Consider the following 16,821-nt stretch of genomic DNA (forward strand, 5'->3'; position numbering starts at 1 on the left):
GAATTACCTGCTTCTTCATGGGACCCATGTTAAAAAATGGACATGATCTGAGGGTGGGGGTTTGGGCCCTCTGATGTCAAAAGGTCATTCACTGGACACCTGTGCAGGCCCAGTTTTAGGGTTGGTGGTCCCAACCAGTCTTAACTGGCTTGAGCTCAGACTGGACACCGGTGACTCCAAGTTCCTGGAAAACAACTCAGAGCAAACATCTTATTTTTCAGGACATGCACGTTTTTGTATCAACAGTTAAGGTGAGCTTGATCAGTGAAGGCAGGTTACCAGCGGAAGGTTTTTTTTTTTAATTGAAGTACACTTAATTTGCAATGTGTTAGTTTTAGGTATACAGCAAGGCAATTCAGTTTAGCTCAGTTTTGTATATATGTATTGTTTTTCAGATTCTTTTCCATTATAGGTTATTAAAAGATACCGAATATAGTTCCCTGTGCTGGATAGCAGGTCCTTGTTGTTTATGGAGGAGTTTTTAAGAAGCTGTAAAGACAAGCTCAAGGATTTCTGTTACCAATTTCTATTAACCCTGTGGGGCACAGTTTCAAGGGCAGATCCGGCCACTTAGAGGCCCTACAGGTGAAGGCAAAGCCTTCTTCCTTCGTTACCTCTTCCGGTTCCTATCAGGCATGGCTGGATCAGAACCGCAGTGTTACCCCCGGCCCGGCCTCAGCGCGGGATTGGGGGGAAGTAGCCAGAAGCCCAGATGGACCAGGCGCCGAGATGTCTGCGCAGGCGCAGACATCAGGTCCCGGCGCCGAGAAAGTGCGCGCAGGCGCATACATCGGGGCCCGCGCGCAAGCGCAAACGTCAGGGAGCGCTCCGCCCCCGCGCCATTTCCGGGATCCGCGAGGCCGCCCAGGTACTCCAGGCCGGGGGTGGGCGGGAAAGGCGGCCCTGGCCGAGGCCCGGGGGCTGTCGCTGTGCCGTGGAGGGCACTCCGTGCCCGTGCTTCTCCTCGCTCTCCGTCTTGTGGTCCCCTCTCCCGGTGCCCGGCTCTCCTGGCTTCCCCCCAGGGTTCCAGAGCCGTTTCCCCGGGATTGGCGCCTCCGAGCGCGGCTCTCAGACCGCCGGGCCCGAAGGTTCCCGCGGCCTATGCGCCCTGCACCCGGCCCGCCCGATCGTCCACCGCGCTCATTGGGCTTTCTCCAGAAGCTCGCCTTTCTGGGTCGGGGCAGGTTGGTGAGGTTAAACCGAGTATTCGCTTGTGGCCGCGGACGTCCGTTTTCGTGGCTGCGTGGAATCCCGCTGTAGAACCACAGACAGCCCCTTTATTCCTCCTCTCCGTTGCACTTCCTCTTTGATGCTGCGGGAGGGTGGCGCAGTGGTATCCGTGTCCCCACCCCACCCCCGCGGGCTCTCGTAATTTCATTGGCCTTCTCGGCCTCGCCTCCCCTCCCTTGCTGCTTAACTTGTGCAACCTTGGCCTTTCCCAGCCCTGATCCCGCCTTCTCTCAGCCCAGGCTCCGCACGCCGCGGTGCCCGGGGCTCAACGGGGGCTGCTTTCCCTCCTACCTTGGTTCGCCCTTAGCCATCTCCTGTGGGACGCCATCCACCCCCTCAGTGCCACTGGCTCAGCCCTGCCAGCCCCGGCCTCTCCCCTGATCTCCAGCCGCCTCAGCAGCTTCCTTGGATGTCTGCGGAGCCTCTCAAAGCCAACAGATCAACCGCAGCGCTTTCCTGCACACCCGTCTGCCCTCTACACCTACTTTGTTCACTTTCTCCATCTCAGTTCACCTCACTGTCATGGTGCCACTGGTCCAAAAATAAGGAGTCGGGCTTCCCTGGTGGCGCAGTGGTTGAGAGTCCGCCTGCCGATGCAGGGGACGCGGGTTCGTGCCCCGGTCCGGGAGGATCCCACATGCCGCCGAGCGGCTGGGCCCGTGAGCCATGGCCGCTGAGCCTTCGCGTTCGGAGCCTGTGCTCTGCGACGGGAGAGGCCATAATAGTGAGGGACCCGCGTACTGCAAAAAAAAGAAAAAAAGGGGTCATTCTTGAGTCCTTTTTAATTTTTATCCCTTTTCAAATTCTCTATTGGGTTTGGTGGTTCCATCTCCAAAGCACGTCAGGACGTGGCCCCAGCCACCGCATCAGCTTCCGGAGTGGGCAAGGGCTCCTGCTTCCACGGTCTGCTCAGCCCACGGCCCACCTGGAGCCGGGAGGACTTTCTTCAGTCTTCCAGTAGTTCCCTCTGGCTGTGCCAGGATAAACCCAGACTCCTCTTCCTGGTCTGTGAAATCTGTGCCCTTTGATCCCCCCTGCCTCTCTGTCCTCATCCCCTAGAACGCCCCTCACTCAGAAAGCTCACCTCCCCCCCAACCCAGCCGCCGCCTGTTTCTCTAAACTCATTCCCGCGTAAAGACCTCACGTTCTACGTGCTGTCTGTCGTGTGTGCTGTTTCCTCTGCCCGAACGTTCATCCAGGTCATTCACCTGAGAGCTGCAGCCCCTTCCTCTCCTGGTCGGCTGACTCAGAGCGACCTGCCCTGACCAGGCTCCAGGGCACCACTCCCGCACCCCACCCCGCTCTGCCATCCGGCCCTTGCTCACTCCTGAGATGCTCACCTGCGCCTGCTTCCTCGGCGGCCTCCAGGTGGCTCGGTGTTGCCAGCACAGTGCACAGCACCCTATGTGTTCATTGCTGATTTTGTTTCTGCTGAGGGTGGGGAAGCTTTTTATGAGGCCCAGCCCTCGGGTGTTAGGGGGTCACCTCTGCGTCAGTGCTGGCTTTGCTCCGTAGGTCTCTGCTCTGGCCCCCTGAGCCTGCAGGATGTTTCACGGGATCCCAGCCACTCCTGGCATGGGAGGTGAGTGTGGCCCATGCTGGGCCCAGGGGCCCAGAGGGCCTAGGCTTTCAACCTCTGCGGCAGAGGCTGATGGGAGTGGTCGCCGGAGCATTTGGGAGGTCTGTAAGTGTCCACCCCCCGCAAGACCTCAGGTAGTGGCCAGGGGCCCAGAGACCTCCTCCCGGTGGGGTCAGCTGGGCGCAGAGATGACAGCTTTAGTGTGGCTGGAACTTCAGGGGGTGTTGGGTATCCCACAGCCCTCAAGCCAGGGAAAAGATTACAAAGCATGTGACAAACGTGTGTGCCCATCACTGCATCGTAAGCAGGGTAGCCCAGAAACAGGTGGAATGGAGGACCAGCCCTGGCGTGCAGCCCCCTGGACCCAGAGGCATGTCCTCTGCTCAGGTCACCCCACAAGCTGATGGGGACGCTGAGATTGAAATTCCCCCAGCTCCCTTTGGGCTCTTTGGGACATAGCCCTGGGGAGGCCTTGGGAGGGGTGCTGAGACGGGGCTGGGCCAGGGCGGTGGACAGACTTGCCTGGGTGACCTTCGTAAGCAGCGTGCCAGCTATCTGCCTGTTCTGTCACAGCCCCTGGAAACAAGCCGGAGCTGTACGAGGTGAGCGGCGGTCAACCACCTGGCGGTGTTGGCCAGGAGTCTTTGTCCGCGTGGTCCTCACCGGGGCCCCGCAGCCTCTGTGGCGCTGCTGGCCGACCCTCTGCTGTGTCTCCCTAACAGGAAGTGAAGCTGTACAAGAATGCCCGTGAGCGGGAGAAGTGAGTCCAGCACCCAGGCTGCCTGCCTCCCCCATACTGAGGGTCAGAAGGACATGGGGTCGGTCCAGGGAAATGGGTCCCAAGAAGCCTCTGCCAGGGGTGGGGTGAGAGGGGCAGCCAGACACGGAGCCCTGCCTCAGCGGCGCCTTGGGTAGGACTGGCACCCTAGGCTCTGGGACCTCGGCTTCCCTGCCATGGCGGCCGCATCTGAAGGATGCGCCCCCTCAGGTATGACAACATGGCGGAGCTGTTCGCAGTTGTGAAGACGATGCAGGCCCTGGAGAAGGCATACATCAAGGACTGCGTCAGCCCCAACGAGTGAGAGCCCACTTCCCTGCACCACCGACCCGTACTTGGAAGCTTGTTTCTGCCCTCCAGGGCTGGGGTGCTCAGTAAGGAGCAAAGGCGGGGGTCTGAGGCCCACCCAGCACAAGGAGGGTCGCCTGGGTGCTGGCGGCCTTGGTGCCATCTCAGGCAGGGACGTCCTGGCGGCAGTAGCCCAGCATTCTGGGGAGAGGGGAGCCCAGCACCCAGCCTTCAGGAGTCTGCCCCAGCTTTGCTACCTGGGGCCTCATCAATGCAAAGACATAAAAGCCTAGCAGGGTGGCACAGGCAGTCAGTCCGTGGGGTGCCGCTGGCCAGGCCTGGCAGCCAGGAGGTAAGTGGGGCCTTTGTTCAGTGCCGCAGCCCCTCCCTCATAGGACCAGGAGCTGTCGACGTGGAGGCACAGCCAACATGGCCCGAGGAGCGGGCCTGAGGGGGTCTCGCTGGGCCTCTGCCTGGTGCTGGGCTGGGGGCCAACCTGCACAGTCCAGGCCAGGTCCGTGTGGCAGCCGTATTTTGGCCATTACCACCTTCCGCCACCTTCCAGAGTTCTTTTTTTGTATAAACCAAGTGGGCAGGCTCGGCCCTCGATGGCCAATCCCTGGCCCTTCGCCCAGCCCTCCGTGCGAGATGCCACTTGTCTGGAAGGGCCGAGGACAAGCAGGATGTGCCAGGCGGCGCTGGCCTGGCGCTGAGGGCGGCAGCCTGACCCTTCCCCCCAGGTACACTGCAGCCTGCTCCCGGCTCCTGGTCCAGTACAAAGCTGCCTTCCGGCAGGTACAGGGATCAGAGATCAGCTCCATCGATGAATTCTGCCGCAAGTTCCGCGTGAGTGAGCGGCCCCTCCACCCTGAGGGGCGGGGGCGGGGGCATAGGGGCCATTGGGCTGGGGCTGGGCTGCCCCGCGGGGCCCAGCACCGTGTGCCCTCCCTCAGCTGGACTGCCCGCTTGCCATGGAGAGGATCAAGGAGGACCGGCCCATCACCATCAAGGACGACAAGGGCAACCTGAATCGCTGCATTGCCGACGTCGTCTCGGTGCGGAGGCGGGAGGACCACGTGCCCACAGCCCCGCGGTGCACAGAGTAGCTGAAGCGGGGTGGGGGTGGGGGTGGGGGCAGTCCTCCTGGGCAGCGTTCGGGAAACCCCCTGAGGCCCCTCCCATCCCAAGGCCCACGTGGGATGTGCCCAGGGCTCCCACCCACTGACAGCTCCTCAGCTGCAGGGTCAGGGTTAGGGCCGACGTGACCCCACGGCCGAGGCTGAGGAGGGCGAGGGCCGGCTGGTGCTGCCCCAGGCCCAACCCTGCAGAGGACCAGGCTGGCGGGGGTCTTTGCCGGAGGCCCATGTCGTCTCACACACACACTTGCCGCCAGCTCTTCATCACAGTGATGGACAAGCTGCGCCTGGAGATCCGGGCCATGGACGAGGTGCGGCTCCCGGGCGGTCTGGGGTGGGGGCAGGGGAACCGGGGTCGGTGTCCCAGCGGGCGGTGTTTCCGCAGATCCAGCCCGACCTGCGGGAGCTGATGGAGACCATGCACCGCATGAGCCACCTGCCCCCTGACTTCGAGGGCCGCCAGACGGTCAGCCAGTGGTGAGTGTGTCACCTACCGAGCCACCCTGTCCATCCCAGCCCCGTAGCCCCCCACCTGCCCCAGCCCAGCTCTGTGCTCTGTGCCCCACAGGCTGCAGACCCTGAGTGGCATGTCAGCCTCTGACGAGCTGGACGACTCCCAGGTGCGCCAGATGCTCTTCGACCTGGAATCTGCCTACAATGCCTTCAACCGCTTCCTGCACGCCTGAGCCCAGCCTCCCTACCCCCACCTCCCGCGATGGTTCCGTTTCCCCCGACGTCTGCGCACGATTTGCCATGCACAGTGGCCTGGAGTCCGCTCCCCCAATAAAGATGCTTTCTGACCTCCCTGCTGCTGTGGGCGCCCCCCACCCCCAACCCCGCCGCCCGCCCCAGGCCCACCCTGCCTGTTTGTCTGCCCTCTGGTCCTTGGGAGCACGCAGCCCTTTCGTCAGGGAAGAGCCTCAGTGGCACTTTAGAAGCAGCGGCTTCCCTGCTGGGCAGCGCCGGGCAAGCCAGCAGGGGTGCGCCTCCCCCCAGGCCAGGTAGGCTTGCATCTGCCTGCCACGCCTTCCCCCACCCCTCAGCTAGAGAGCTTTAGGCAGCGTGGCGGCCCAGCTGGCCAGGTCTGCGCAGAGCCTGACACCTTTGCAGCAGGGCCCATCCTTGTGCGGTGGCTCACAGGAGCCCCGGTTGATGGCTCACAGTAGCACAGCTTGTCCTCCTGCCTGCCGCCAAGGATGTCCCTCACCCGGGAGCAAGGCGCAGCCGGCAGACGCCACGGGAGCCCCAGAGCTGGCCTTGCCCAAAGCCTGGTGGGGAAGCAACGCCAGCTCCTTTACTAGTGTTCACCACGCCTGCTCCAAGGCCTTGTGCCATCAGTGCTGGAAGCTGCCTGGCCCCGCAGCGTTCATGTCCGCGTCCCCATCCTCTGGGGCAGACAGCAAGCAGCAAACCAGAGACCGAGGCTCTGGGTTCCAAGGTGGATTGGTTCCAGTTTTAGCAGCTGTGGCGTTGGGATAAGGGACATGCCAGGGTTTCATTGTAGCATTTTCTTTCTCTTAGTGGTGCTTCTTTGTATCTGGCTTCTAGAGGCACCCAAATAAAGTGTGTGGTATTTCGAGTGGTGATGTAGGAGTTCCAAGGCTGCCAGTGAGGAGGTGCCATTGCATACGGGGTGGTCAGGAACAGCTCTCAGCGTTGAACAAAAGGTGCAGGAGAAGTGAGCAGGGCTCCCTGGGGAAGGAGGAAGGGTGTGAGAGCTGGATGGGAAACAGGGCTGGAAGGCGGGTGAGGACTTGGGATTGTACCCAGGAGCCCCAGATGCCAGTGAGGGACTCAGAGCAGAGGCCCTCATCTCCCTTGTGTGTTAGCGGACTTCGGGGTTGCACCCAGGCTTGAGCCTGGGCACCTGGAGGGGTGGAGGAGCTCCTATTGAAATGTGGACACCTGGGGAGGAGGGGCCTGTGTGCACAGGCTGAGCTGGACTTGGCTCTCAGATGGTCGAGGGGAACTGTCAAGTGCGTGGCTGGACACCAGAGGGTGGAGTTCCAGAGAGAAGGGTGAAGGCTGGTGTCTGGGGTGAACGCACGCCATCATGGGTGCCAGGAATTCTACCCGAGGTGCAGGACTGGCGCTGCATCCATACAGGAGCTGAAGAAGGGGCGACCGGGGCCTGGGGAGGAGACCAGAGACCCAGGTGTGGAGGACAGTGAGCTCCAGGGTGGACCGGGCCGAGGAAGAGCCCTGCTGAGTCTGGCCCGTGGGGCTCTCAGTGACTTTGACAACAGTGTGGGTTGGGGTGAGGCTTGGTTTCAGTGGAGCCTGGGAGAGGCCACCAAGGGAGCTGAGGGGGCAAAGGGCCAGGGAGGGTTGTTTGGGTCTATTTTAATTTTTTATTAATTATTTTTAATTTTTAATTGCAATGAAATATGTAAAACATAAAGTTGGCCACCTGAAACATTTCTAAGTTCAGCAGCATTAGGTGCATTAACCACATCGTGCATTCATTGCCACCATCTGTCTCCAGGACCCTTCTCATCTTCCTAAACTAAAACCGTCCCCGTTAAACAGCTCCCTATCCCGCCCAGCCCCTGGCACCAACCATTCTACTTTCTACCCCTGGATTCTGACAACCCCCAAAACCTCGAAGTATGAATGGAATCATACAGAATTTGTTCTTTTGTGACTGGTTTATTTCGCTTAGCATAATGCTCTCAAGGTTCATCCATGTTTTAGCATGAGAGGATTTCCTTCCTTTTCATGTCTCAATAATATTCCGTGGTATGACTAGGCCCACTGATGGGCCCTTGGGCTGCTTCCCTCTTTCGGCTTCTGTGAATATCCTGCGATGAATGTGGGTGTCTGGTGCTTGCTGGATGATGGACTGATGCAGGAGGGGCCTGGGGATAAGCCCAGCGCTGGTGGGGGACAGGCAGGTGTGCAGGGGAGTTGGTGACACACTCTGTGGCTGCTCTGGGCTAGGAAGGGAGGGCATGGGTAAGTGGTTGGGGGACATGAAGCAGGGAAACGTGGGCCCACACAGAGGGGTGCTGAGGCCCGAGGGCATGCCAGGTGTGTGCCAGGCCTCCACCGGGGGACCTGAACGGCTGGGCTGAGACCTTTTCCCTGAAGCTAACCAGGCCTTGAGCAGTGGATGACCTGAGGCAGCAGCTTGGTCCCAGGCTCAGCTCCAACCAGCCCCCGGCCCTGACAAGGTGGGGTAGGAAAAAGGCCAGTTTGGGCCCAACAACTGGGGCGGGCGGGGGTAGCCCGAATCTTTCCAGCTTTCGTCCTCATTGACTCAGGGGTCCAGGAGTCATCTGAACCCCTGGCAGACTCTTCCCATCCCCTCCCCTTGCCTGATACCCCTGTAGGACCCACTGAGGTCACACTGCAGTGCCATCCAACATGTGTGTGGGTGGGAGGACAGGAACCACACCTGAACTCGGGCCCGGGACACCGTCCTCAGCCTGAGGCCCTGCCCTGCGTGGCACAGGATGATGGGGACAGAGTCCTGGGGCCCGAGCTCCCAGCTCCCCTGGAGCCTCTCCTCCTCCACCCCAACCACGCCCCCTAGGGACAGGGTCAGGGTCAGCAGTCGTCCAACGAGGTGTGGAAGGGGCCACCCACACACTCCCTCTAGAAGGCAGGGCTGCCCCGAGACTGGGGTGTTGGCTAGCTCCCTGGGGTCTGCCCCTTTCCCCAGACTGCCACCTAGGCAGAGATAAGGCCTAGAAGTTCAAAGGCCAGAGCGGGAGCCAGCAGGGAGGGGCTGGGCTGGGAGCCACAGTTCTCCCCACTTCCCTGAGCCTAGTCCCTGCTTCCTGCTTCCTGCTGGCTTCAGGGCCCAGGAGCCCCTCACTGGCTGGTAAGCCGGGGGGTGTGGGCAGAGGGCCCATCCTCCTTTTTGCTCTTGTTTGTGTGGGGCTTTGGCCATTTCCTGGGGAGTTTTCCCTGGAGGGTTTAGAGAGGGGCACGTGACTCAGCCAGCACCTTATCTCAATTCCCTCGGATTCCAGCCCCCGCAAGAATTTCAACACAGAATTCCATCGCAGCTCAGGACCCCACCCCCAGGGAGGCCCTCGAAGGCTCTGGGGGTGTCTAAGCTGCCTGAGCCAGGGGGCGGGGGGCAGGGGCGGGCCCTGCTGGGAATGCTGCAGGGAGGGGAGTGGGGCGGGGCCGTATGGCGGCTTTCAGGTGGGATGTGGGGCCGGGCCTGTGGTGGTGTCTTGGAACCTCTGTGCCAGGCCCCCTTAGCTTGGGGGCAGCTCTCAGAGAGAGGGCCCTAGGAAGCAACACCCACACTGAAACGGAGTTCCCCTAAAACCGAGTTCCTCTGCCAAGTTCCTGCGTAGCCTCTCTATGCAAACCTTATTCCCTGTCTTGTCCGACACCTGTTCCCCTCAAGACTGAGGAGTACCAAAAAAAGGGGGGGGGATTGCAGGACCCTGGGGGGCCTCCTGAGTACAAATCCTTCCCTTGTCCCCCGTTTCTTGTTTGTAGGAAACGGGCTTCATTCAGCCCCCTAAGACCTTCCCTGAGTTCCAAAGGGCAGGTTCAAACCGTTGCTAATCAGGGAAGGGAGGGGATGCAGAAACAAAGGAGGGGCAGTCAAGAAACTACAGCCTCAGGGCAAGGTCCTGACTCCCCATGGAGCTCTTCTGCCAGAACTAAGGCCCCCACCCAGGTGGAGGATGGCGACTACAAGCTGGGACTCCAGAGCACCGTCGCCACCTCCCCACCAACCACTCAGGAGAAAGTCACATGTCCTGCTGCCCTCACCCCAAAGTTTGCCTATTAAAGACTCCCCAGAAACCATTGGGGAGTTCAGGGTTTTTAAACACAAGCCACCCGTTCTCCTTGCTCGGCGCCCCAGTAAACCCTTCTCTGCTCCAGAGTCCGACGTTTCGGTTTGTTTGGCCCCACTGTGCCTCGGGCACACAAACTTGCATTCGGTAACAAGATCCTTGAGGGAGCAGAGGGGGTGGTCCGGGGCCACAGCTCAGTGGGTGGCCCAGTCCAGCCCGGGCTCGCCCCCCGGGGGCAGCAGCACCTCGCTTGGGGAGGACCTGGAATGGTTAACCTGCGACACCTCCAGCAGCCAATCACAGGGCCCCGCAGGAAATGCCTGGAGAGCCTCGCCGGGGCGGGCGGGTCCCAGCCCAGCCCGAGTCTGGCACCAGGCAGCCCACGCGGCCCGCAGCCACCCAGGCGACCATGGCCTCCCTGGAACTCAGAGCACCCGGGGGCCGCAGCTTGGTTGGCCCGGCCGGGCCCAAGCCAGGGCTGCTGCTGGCCTTGCTGGCTGTGCTGGCGTGGACCGGGACCGGGACCGGGACGGCGACCCCACCTGCCCGTCTGCTGACCCTGCTGTCCTCAGGCCGGGGTGTTCTGGACCGCGTGGCGCTGGGCGGCCTGTTAAATACACTAGCGGTCCGTGTGCACTGTGCCGACGGGCCGTGTGGAAAGGTAACGGCCCCACCCGACGGGTCCCCCCGGCCCCAGCCCCGGCCCGCCGCTCCACCCCGAGGGCCGGCGGCAAAGGGCTCGGGCAAACTCCAGGAGGCGGGCCGAGTGCAGTGGCCTGGCGCCCGGGCCCTGCCTGCAGGCCCGAGCCCACCTTCCCCCACTCCGCATTCAGACCCACCTGCCCTCCCTGTTGGTGGGACGGTGGCGTGTAGGGACCCACGGCGGCTCCGGGACCCCAGGGCTGCCCCACCCTCACCCCGTCAGCCCCCCAGGCCAACAAAGTGGCAGGGGTTCCAGGAAGAAACCACCCTGAGGTGGCGGGACCCCAGTGTGTGTGTGGTGTGCCTGTGCGCGCGCGCGTGTGCGGTGTGCTTGTGTGTGTACGCGTGCGCACGCGCAGTCCTGTCATGGGGGGGATGGTGGGGAGAGCACGTGAGTGGGCAGGTGATGGAGGGGTGTCGCTGTGAGAGGGACGGAGAGGATGGTGGTCCCTGTGTGAGGCCCCCGCAGGGAAGGGGGTGGCTCCTGGGCCACAGATACCTGGCCCCTGCCCACCTGTCTCTGCCCCCAGTGCCTGTCTGTGGAAGACGTCCTGGCCCTGGGCAGGCCTGAGAAGCCAGGGCTCCGCTCCGGTCCGGCCCTGGAGCCCAGGCACATCGCCCGCCTCAGTGCTGCCGCCGCCCTCTACCTCAGCAACCCGGAGGGCACCTGTGCGGATGTCCGGGCTGGCCGCTGGGCCTCCCGCGCCGACCAGCTCCTGGCCCTGCTCGAGGGCCCTGAGGCCCTGACCCCAGGCTTGACCAGGCTGCTGCAGAAGATTCAGGCCCAGGCCGCTGGCCGGCCCACTTCTGCGGAGGTGGGGGCCCGGGCCGGCTGGCCAGGGGTGGTGGGTGAAGAGGAGCCAGGAGGGATTGGGGGGAGGGGGACCCCTTAGGGGGTTGGGCCTCAACGCCTTTCTGGGCACTTGGGGGAGTCTGGGCTGGGGGAATCACAAATGGACACTCACCACTGAGTGGGGCAGGGGGCGGGCGGGCCGGGGGGGGGGGGTGAAGAGGAGCCAGGAGGGATGGGGGGGAGGGGGACCCTTAGGGGGTTGGGCCTCAACGCCTTTCTGGGCACTTGGGGGAGTCTGGGCTGGGGGAATCACAAATGGACACTCACCACTGAGTGGGGCAGGGCTGCAGGAGCCCCAGGAGGGGCCCTGACCCTGGACGGGGTCTGAGAAAGCTCCTGTGGCTACACGGAGGAGCCCTGGGGGTCTGGACCCGCTGGGCCAGGAAGGGGGAGGCCTGTGGTACCAGGGAGGGGCCTCAAGCAGGGGAGGGGCCCAGCCCAGGTCTGAGGTGAACAGGAAGAAGTGGTGCTCCCAGGAGGCTGGTCCAGGGTCACTGGAGTCCAGGGGGCACCAGGGGCAATGACAGACCTAGAGGCCAGGAAGTCCACGTTGCCAGTGAGGCTGAGGTCCAGCTCCTCCCCAGGCCTGTGTAGACCTGCCTCAGCTGTTGGAGGAAGCGGCGGGGGTGGGGTCTCCCGGCAGCCCCGGCCCAGTGCTGGCTGCCCTGCTGGACCACGTCAGGAGCGGGTCCTGCTTCCGAGCCCTGCCGACCCCTCAGTACTTCGTGGACTTCGTGTTCCGGCAGCACAGCAGCGAGAACCCCAACATCACACTGGCTGGTGAGGCCTGAGCTGGGCCACTGGGCAGGGAGTGCCCTGAACCCCAGCATCGGTGCCCCTGGGGAGCGCAGGGCCGGAGCCCACACAAACTTTGTCACTCTGTCCTCCCTGCCAGAGCTGGAGGCCTTGATGAAGCGCCTGGGGGTGGGCGGAGCGACCGAGACCCATGGTGACCACAGTGACCACGGTCATCTGGGAGAGGGGGCCATCCGCCAGGGCCCTGTGCCCCTTGCCACCCCCAACAGCAGCTCCAGCATGTGGGACACGGTGAGCAGCCCATGCGCCCGAGTCCTGGAGAGAGGTGGGGTCCCACCAGTCTGCTCAGGTCCCTGACCCCCAGGCCTGTCACCCCCCAGGTGTGCTTGAGTGCTGGAGATGTGATGGCTGTGTATGGGCTGTCTGAGCAGGCTGGGGTGACGCCGGAGGCCTGGGCCCAGCTGAGCCCTGCCCTGCTCCAGCAGCAACTGAGCGGGGCCTGCAGCCCCCAGCCTGAGCAGCCCACCCAGGACCAGCTCAGTCAGGTGGAGAGTGAGTGCCCACCTCCCCCGCTATGCCTGGCTGTGCCCGGGGGGCTGGCAGCATGGAGGTGGGACCGAAAAGGGAGGAGGACGTGGCCGCTGGGTTTGGGAGGGGCGGGGAGAGCTGGGCCAGGGCTGGCAGGAGAAAGAGCCATTGGCGTAGAGGGGTAGCAGGGAATATGGGGGCCTGAAAGGGAAGAGGATGGGGCTGAGGCTGGAGGGCTACATGAGCAGCCCTGGCGGGTCCTGCTCACTCCTGGGCCCCACCTGGACACCCTTCCCTGGGAAGCAGGGGGTGCGGGGCTGAGGCTGAGAGGGAGGCTCTCACTGTGTCCCCCCCCACCGCCAGGGTACCTATATGGCTCACTGGCTACGCTGCTCATCTGCCTCAGCTCCATTTTCGGGCTCTTGCTCGTCACCTGTGCCAAATGCAGCACTGCTACCCACTACATCATCCAGACCTTCCTGGGCATGGCTGCAGGCGCGCTCACAGGCGACGCCCTTCTGCACTTGATGCCTGAGGTTGGCCCCCAGCCCGCCGGGACCCTCCCTCCCCGACCAGGGACTCCCCTACCCAGACTTCCTTCCAGGCGCACCCTCCTGGGACCCTTCCCTGACACCTAACCCCTATCTCCTTGTCTGGGGGGAGGAGGCCCTGGGGCAACTGGCCCAGTGCCCTCTGCCCCCCCAGGTGTTGGGGCTGCACTCGCATGATGGCGAAGGCCTTGGCTTGCAGCCCACCTGGCGCCTCCTAGCTGTGCTGGGTGGTCTCTATGCCTTCTTCCTGTTCGAGAGCCTCTTCAACCTCTTGCTGCCCCTGGACCCGGAGGTCAGGTGCATGGGGGCTGGACGCGGTGTGGGGAGGAGGGGGGGAGGCGTGGTGGACCCTGAGCCGCTGTCCCCGCAGGACCGAAAGGACGGGCCCTGCAGCCACGGCCACAGTCACGGCGGCCACAGCCATGGCGTGTCCCTGCAGCTAGCGCCGAGCGATCTCCGGCCTCCCAAGCAGCCCCACGAGGGCTCGCGCGCAGACCTGGTGAGCTGGCTCTGGCCAGACCGTCCCTACCCCACGCGGAGCCCTGTCTGCACTCCCAGCCCCCACGCCAAGGCTTCTGCCCCTGGCCTGAGCTGAGGACCTAGCTCCGCGAGCCCCTCCTCACCTCCCCGCCCAGAGGCTCATCTACGCGGACCGCATCCCCCCGCCCTACAGGTGGCGGAGGAGAGCCCCGAACTGTTGAGCCCGGAGCCCCGGAGACTGAGCCCAGGTGAGCCCTGAGGGAGGCCCCGGAAGCACTGGGTGCCAGGGGTTCGGTGCGCAGCACAGGCGCGGGGGGGCGGGGGCGAGGAGGTGAGAGGCAGATACCCACCCACGCCGGCCGCGCCCGCAGAGCTGAGACGGCTGCCCTACGTAATCACGCTGGGAGACGCCGTGCACAACTTCGCCGACGGTCTGGCCGTGGGCGCCGCCTTCTCGTCCTCCTGGAAGACGGGGCTGGCCACCTCGCTGGCCGTGTTCTGCCACGAGGTGCCGCACGAGCTGGGTGAGCCGCGAGGGGTTCCAGAGGGCCGGGGGCGGGGCCTGCCCCTAGTGGGCGGGGCCTGTCTGGGGTGCGGTTGGTTGGTTGGCGGGACAGTTGGGAAGGACTATCGGAGCCGGGCGAGGTCTGTCGGGGGCGGGCGCGCCCGTCTGGTGGGCGTGGCTCTCAGCCTGACCCCGCCCCGCCCGCCCCGCCCGCCCCAGGGGACTTCGCAGCCCTGCTGCACGCGGGGCTGTCGGTGCGCTGGGCGCTGCTGCTGAACTTGGCCTCGGGGCTCACGGCCTTCATCGGCCTCTATGTGGCGCTCGCGGTAGGCGTCAGCGAAGACGGCGAGACCTGGATCCTGGCGGTAGCCACTGGCCTCTTCCTCTACGTGGCGCTCTGCGACATGGTCAGCGCGGAGTGCGGGAGGGGACTGCGGTGGGCCGGAACTGAGCAGGAGCTCTGAGCTGACTTCTGACCCAGGGCCCACCTCCTCCTCAGCTCCCGGCCATGCTGAACGTGCGGGACCGGCGGCCCTGGCTCCTCTTCCTGCTGCACAACGTGGGCCTGCTGGGCGGCTGGACCGTCCTGCTGCTGTTGTCGCTGTATGAGGATAATATCACCCTCTGATAGCCTCTGCCCCAGTCTCGGCCCTTGACTCTGGCTCCTGGCCCTGCACTAGCTCAGCCCCTTAGAAACCGCAGCCACCCGGGGAGCCCCGGTACCGATCTTCAATAAAGACGCTTTTGTCCTTGGAGCCCAGCCTGCTCACCTCGCTGGGAGGGAAGGGTCTCCCACCAAGAAAGGTCGACAGGTGGGGCAGTATCTCTCCCCGCAGCAGTACCTGGTGCCTGATGAGGAGCCAGGATAGCTGAGCTCAGGGACCTCCAAGTAGCCAGCTTCAGTTCCCTCATCTGTAATGCATGGGAAGCAAAGCCAGAGAAATGGGCCAGGGTCTGTGGGCCGCAGGTAGGACCTGGGGTCCAATCAGGAATCAAATTTGTTTGCTTGTAGCAGAAAAAGCAAAACAAGCAGCAGCACTTACACAGATGAGGGCTTGTTTCTCTCTCTTGAAAAATGGGCCTGGAGATAATCAGACCAGGGTGTGTGGCAACCCTCAGTGAGGCCCAGGCCTCTACAACCCTGATCCACTGTCCTCAGCAGAAGTGTCCATCCTCAGAGTCCCCGTGTGGTAGTTTCCTAGGGCTGTAGCACAGCCCACCACACACTGGGTACCTTAGGACGTCAGAAATTTATTTTTTCAGAGTTCTGGAGGCAGAAGTCTGAAATCAAGGGGTCAGCAGGCTGTGCTCCTCTGAAGTCTCTAGGGAAGAATCTGTTATGTGAGCTTCTACTGGCTTCTTGTACTGGCAGCCCCATCACCCCTCCCAGCCCCCAGCCTTGGACCATCCTCCAGCCCATCCCTGTCCCTCTCGAGCAACTTTGACCACCACTCCACTGACAGCCTCCTTAAATTTCCCACTGAAGAAGTACGTCCACCAGGCAGGCCCACGTCTGCTTCCTGCTGGCAGCCCCTCTGCCTCCCAGTCCCTCTGGCCCCTCCTCCTCCTGTCTGACTGGCATGGAGCTGCGTCCGCCGGCTGCTGCTCTCCCAGGGCTGTGCTCCTTCAGTATCTCTGCCTCTCTGCACCGAGCACCTCTTTCCCACAGACAAACTCTCATTCCTTTGTCAGGGCACTTGCCGCATGCCCGGCTCGAGTCTGAGGGCTCTGTGGCCACTGACCTGTTTATCCGTCACAGATGCCTTGCGCTGTGGGTGCCATGACTGTGCCCATCTGACTTGGATGAGGAGAGTTAGTGTTCTGGCCACAGCCCCAGCTCGGCCCCTGCTCCCTCCTCTAGTACATCCTCAGCGTGGCTCTGGCTACAGTTTTTGTTATCTTTTTTTTTTTTTTTTCTTGCTATCAGAACTTTATTAGGTGGAGTTTGGGCAAAAGAGAAAACCTCTGAAACACTCACCCACCTGGTTCAGGATGATCGGAATAGAGGAGCCTTTGCTTGGAGACATGCTCTCACTGAGATGAAAGCATATCTTTGATTTTTTTAAAAGGGGAGCTGACAGGCTGAATATCTCTGAGTGTAAATTCAGATTATTTTAAAAATGGCCAGCCAGAGGAAGGCAAGTCTCTGGGGTCAAGGCCGGAACAGAAGCTCTGTATGGAGACAAGCGGGTACCACTTTTATGCTGGGCAGGGGTGGGGGTTGGGCAGGGGCTATATCTCTGCTATTCCCAGATCAAGATTTGGAGGGAGGGAAACATGACAAATGACAAAAGGACCAGTTTCTCAAAAATCGAGGGATAAACTAATTACACTAGGACGAAAACTCAAATAATGGTTTACAAGGGAGCAAGGTAAGTCGTGATTCTTCATTGGTACCTGACCCCAATACCCAAACTGCCTTAAATCAGCCTGCCAGGGCGCTATGTATTAATAGAAGGCCTGAAGGGAAAAGGGGAAGAGAGGACTTATTTTGCTACAGCAAGATGGGGCTTGAGTGGGGAGAGTAGCAGCTGGCCCCGACTCCCCCAAGACTTCTATCACATCTACAAATATATATAAATACATTACATAAAATAGCAAGTCTGGGAGGCAGGCTCCCCACAAAGGCTCGGCTGACACAATTACACGTCGCAGGAATTCTAGAAAAG

The 16,821-nt window shown here is 62.2% G+C and overlaps 2 protein-coding genes across 5 annotated transcripts; both read left to right on the forward strand.

Moving 5' to 3' along the window:
* The first annotated feature begins 802 nt into the window (after positions 1-802).
* On the forward strand, positions 803-5,815 carry VPS28 (VPS28 subunit of ESCRT-I). 4 transcript variants are annotated; one of them, XM_024117530.3, is made up of 10 exons: positions 803-868; positions 2,746-2,812; positions 3,383-3,411; positions 3,532-3,569; positions 3,798-3,887; positions 4,616-4,721; positions 4,829-4,930; positions 5,269-5,322; positions 5,397-5,488; positions 5,580-5,815. In XM_024117530.3, exons 2-10 carry the CDS (start codon positions 2,776-2,778, stop codon positions 5,695-5,697), a joined length of 666 nt encoding a protein of 221 aa, XP_023973298.1. In that variant the 5' UTR covers positions 803-868; positions 2,746-2,775; the 3' UTR covers positions 5,698-5,815. The 4 variants fall into 4 exon arrangements, with proteins under 4 accessions (XP_023973298.1, XP_007104787.1, XP_007104786.1 ...); XM_007104725.4 differs by lacking the exon at positions 803-868 and adding an exon at positions 905-1,184; XM_007104724.4 differs by lacking the exon at positions 803-868 and adding an exon at positions 2,512-2,598.
* A 4,228-nt stretch (positions 5,816-10,043) lies between these two features.
* On the forward strand, positions 10,044-14,780 carry SLC39A4 (solute carrier family 39 member 4). The gene is given in 13 exon segments (XM_007104730.3): positions 10,044-10,131; positions 10,134-10,438; positions 11,010-11,294; positions 11,917-12,112; positions 12,228-12,379; positions 12,469-12,640; positions 12,980-13,152; positions 13,322-13,459; positions 13,538-13,666; positions 13,841-13,895; positions 14,019-14,171; positions 14,372-14,559; positions 14,652-14,780. Coding segments are annotated over 13 exon segments (2,163 nt in total).
* Positions 14,781-16,821: the final 2,041 nt, after the last annotated feature.

This window comes from Physeter macrocephalus, chromosome 15 (genome assembly GCF_002837175.3).
Source record: "Physeter macrocephalus isolate SW-GA chromosome 15, ASM283717v5, whole genome shotgun sequence".
In the NCBI taxonomy this organism is placed as follows: domain Eukaryota; kingdom Metazoa; phylum Chordata; class Mammalia; order Artiodactyla; family Physeteridae; genus Physeter; species Physeter macrocephalus.

Bases quoted from the DNA above. Each gene is read 5' to 3' on its own strand.
- VPS28 (XM_024117530.3), top strand. From the start codon at position 2,776: ATGTTTCACGGGATCCCAGCCACTCCTGGCATGGGAG. The intron at 2,813-3,382 runs GTGAGTGTGGCC...GTTCTGTCACAG, and splicing joins AGCCACTCCTGGCATGGGAG to CCCCTGGAAACAAGCCGGAG. The intron at 3,570-3,797 runs GTGAGTCCAGCA...GCGCCCCCTCAG, and splicing joins AATGCCCGTGAGCGGGAGAA to GTATGACAACATGGCGGAGC.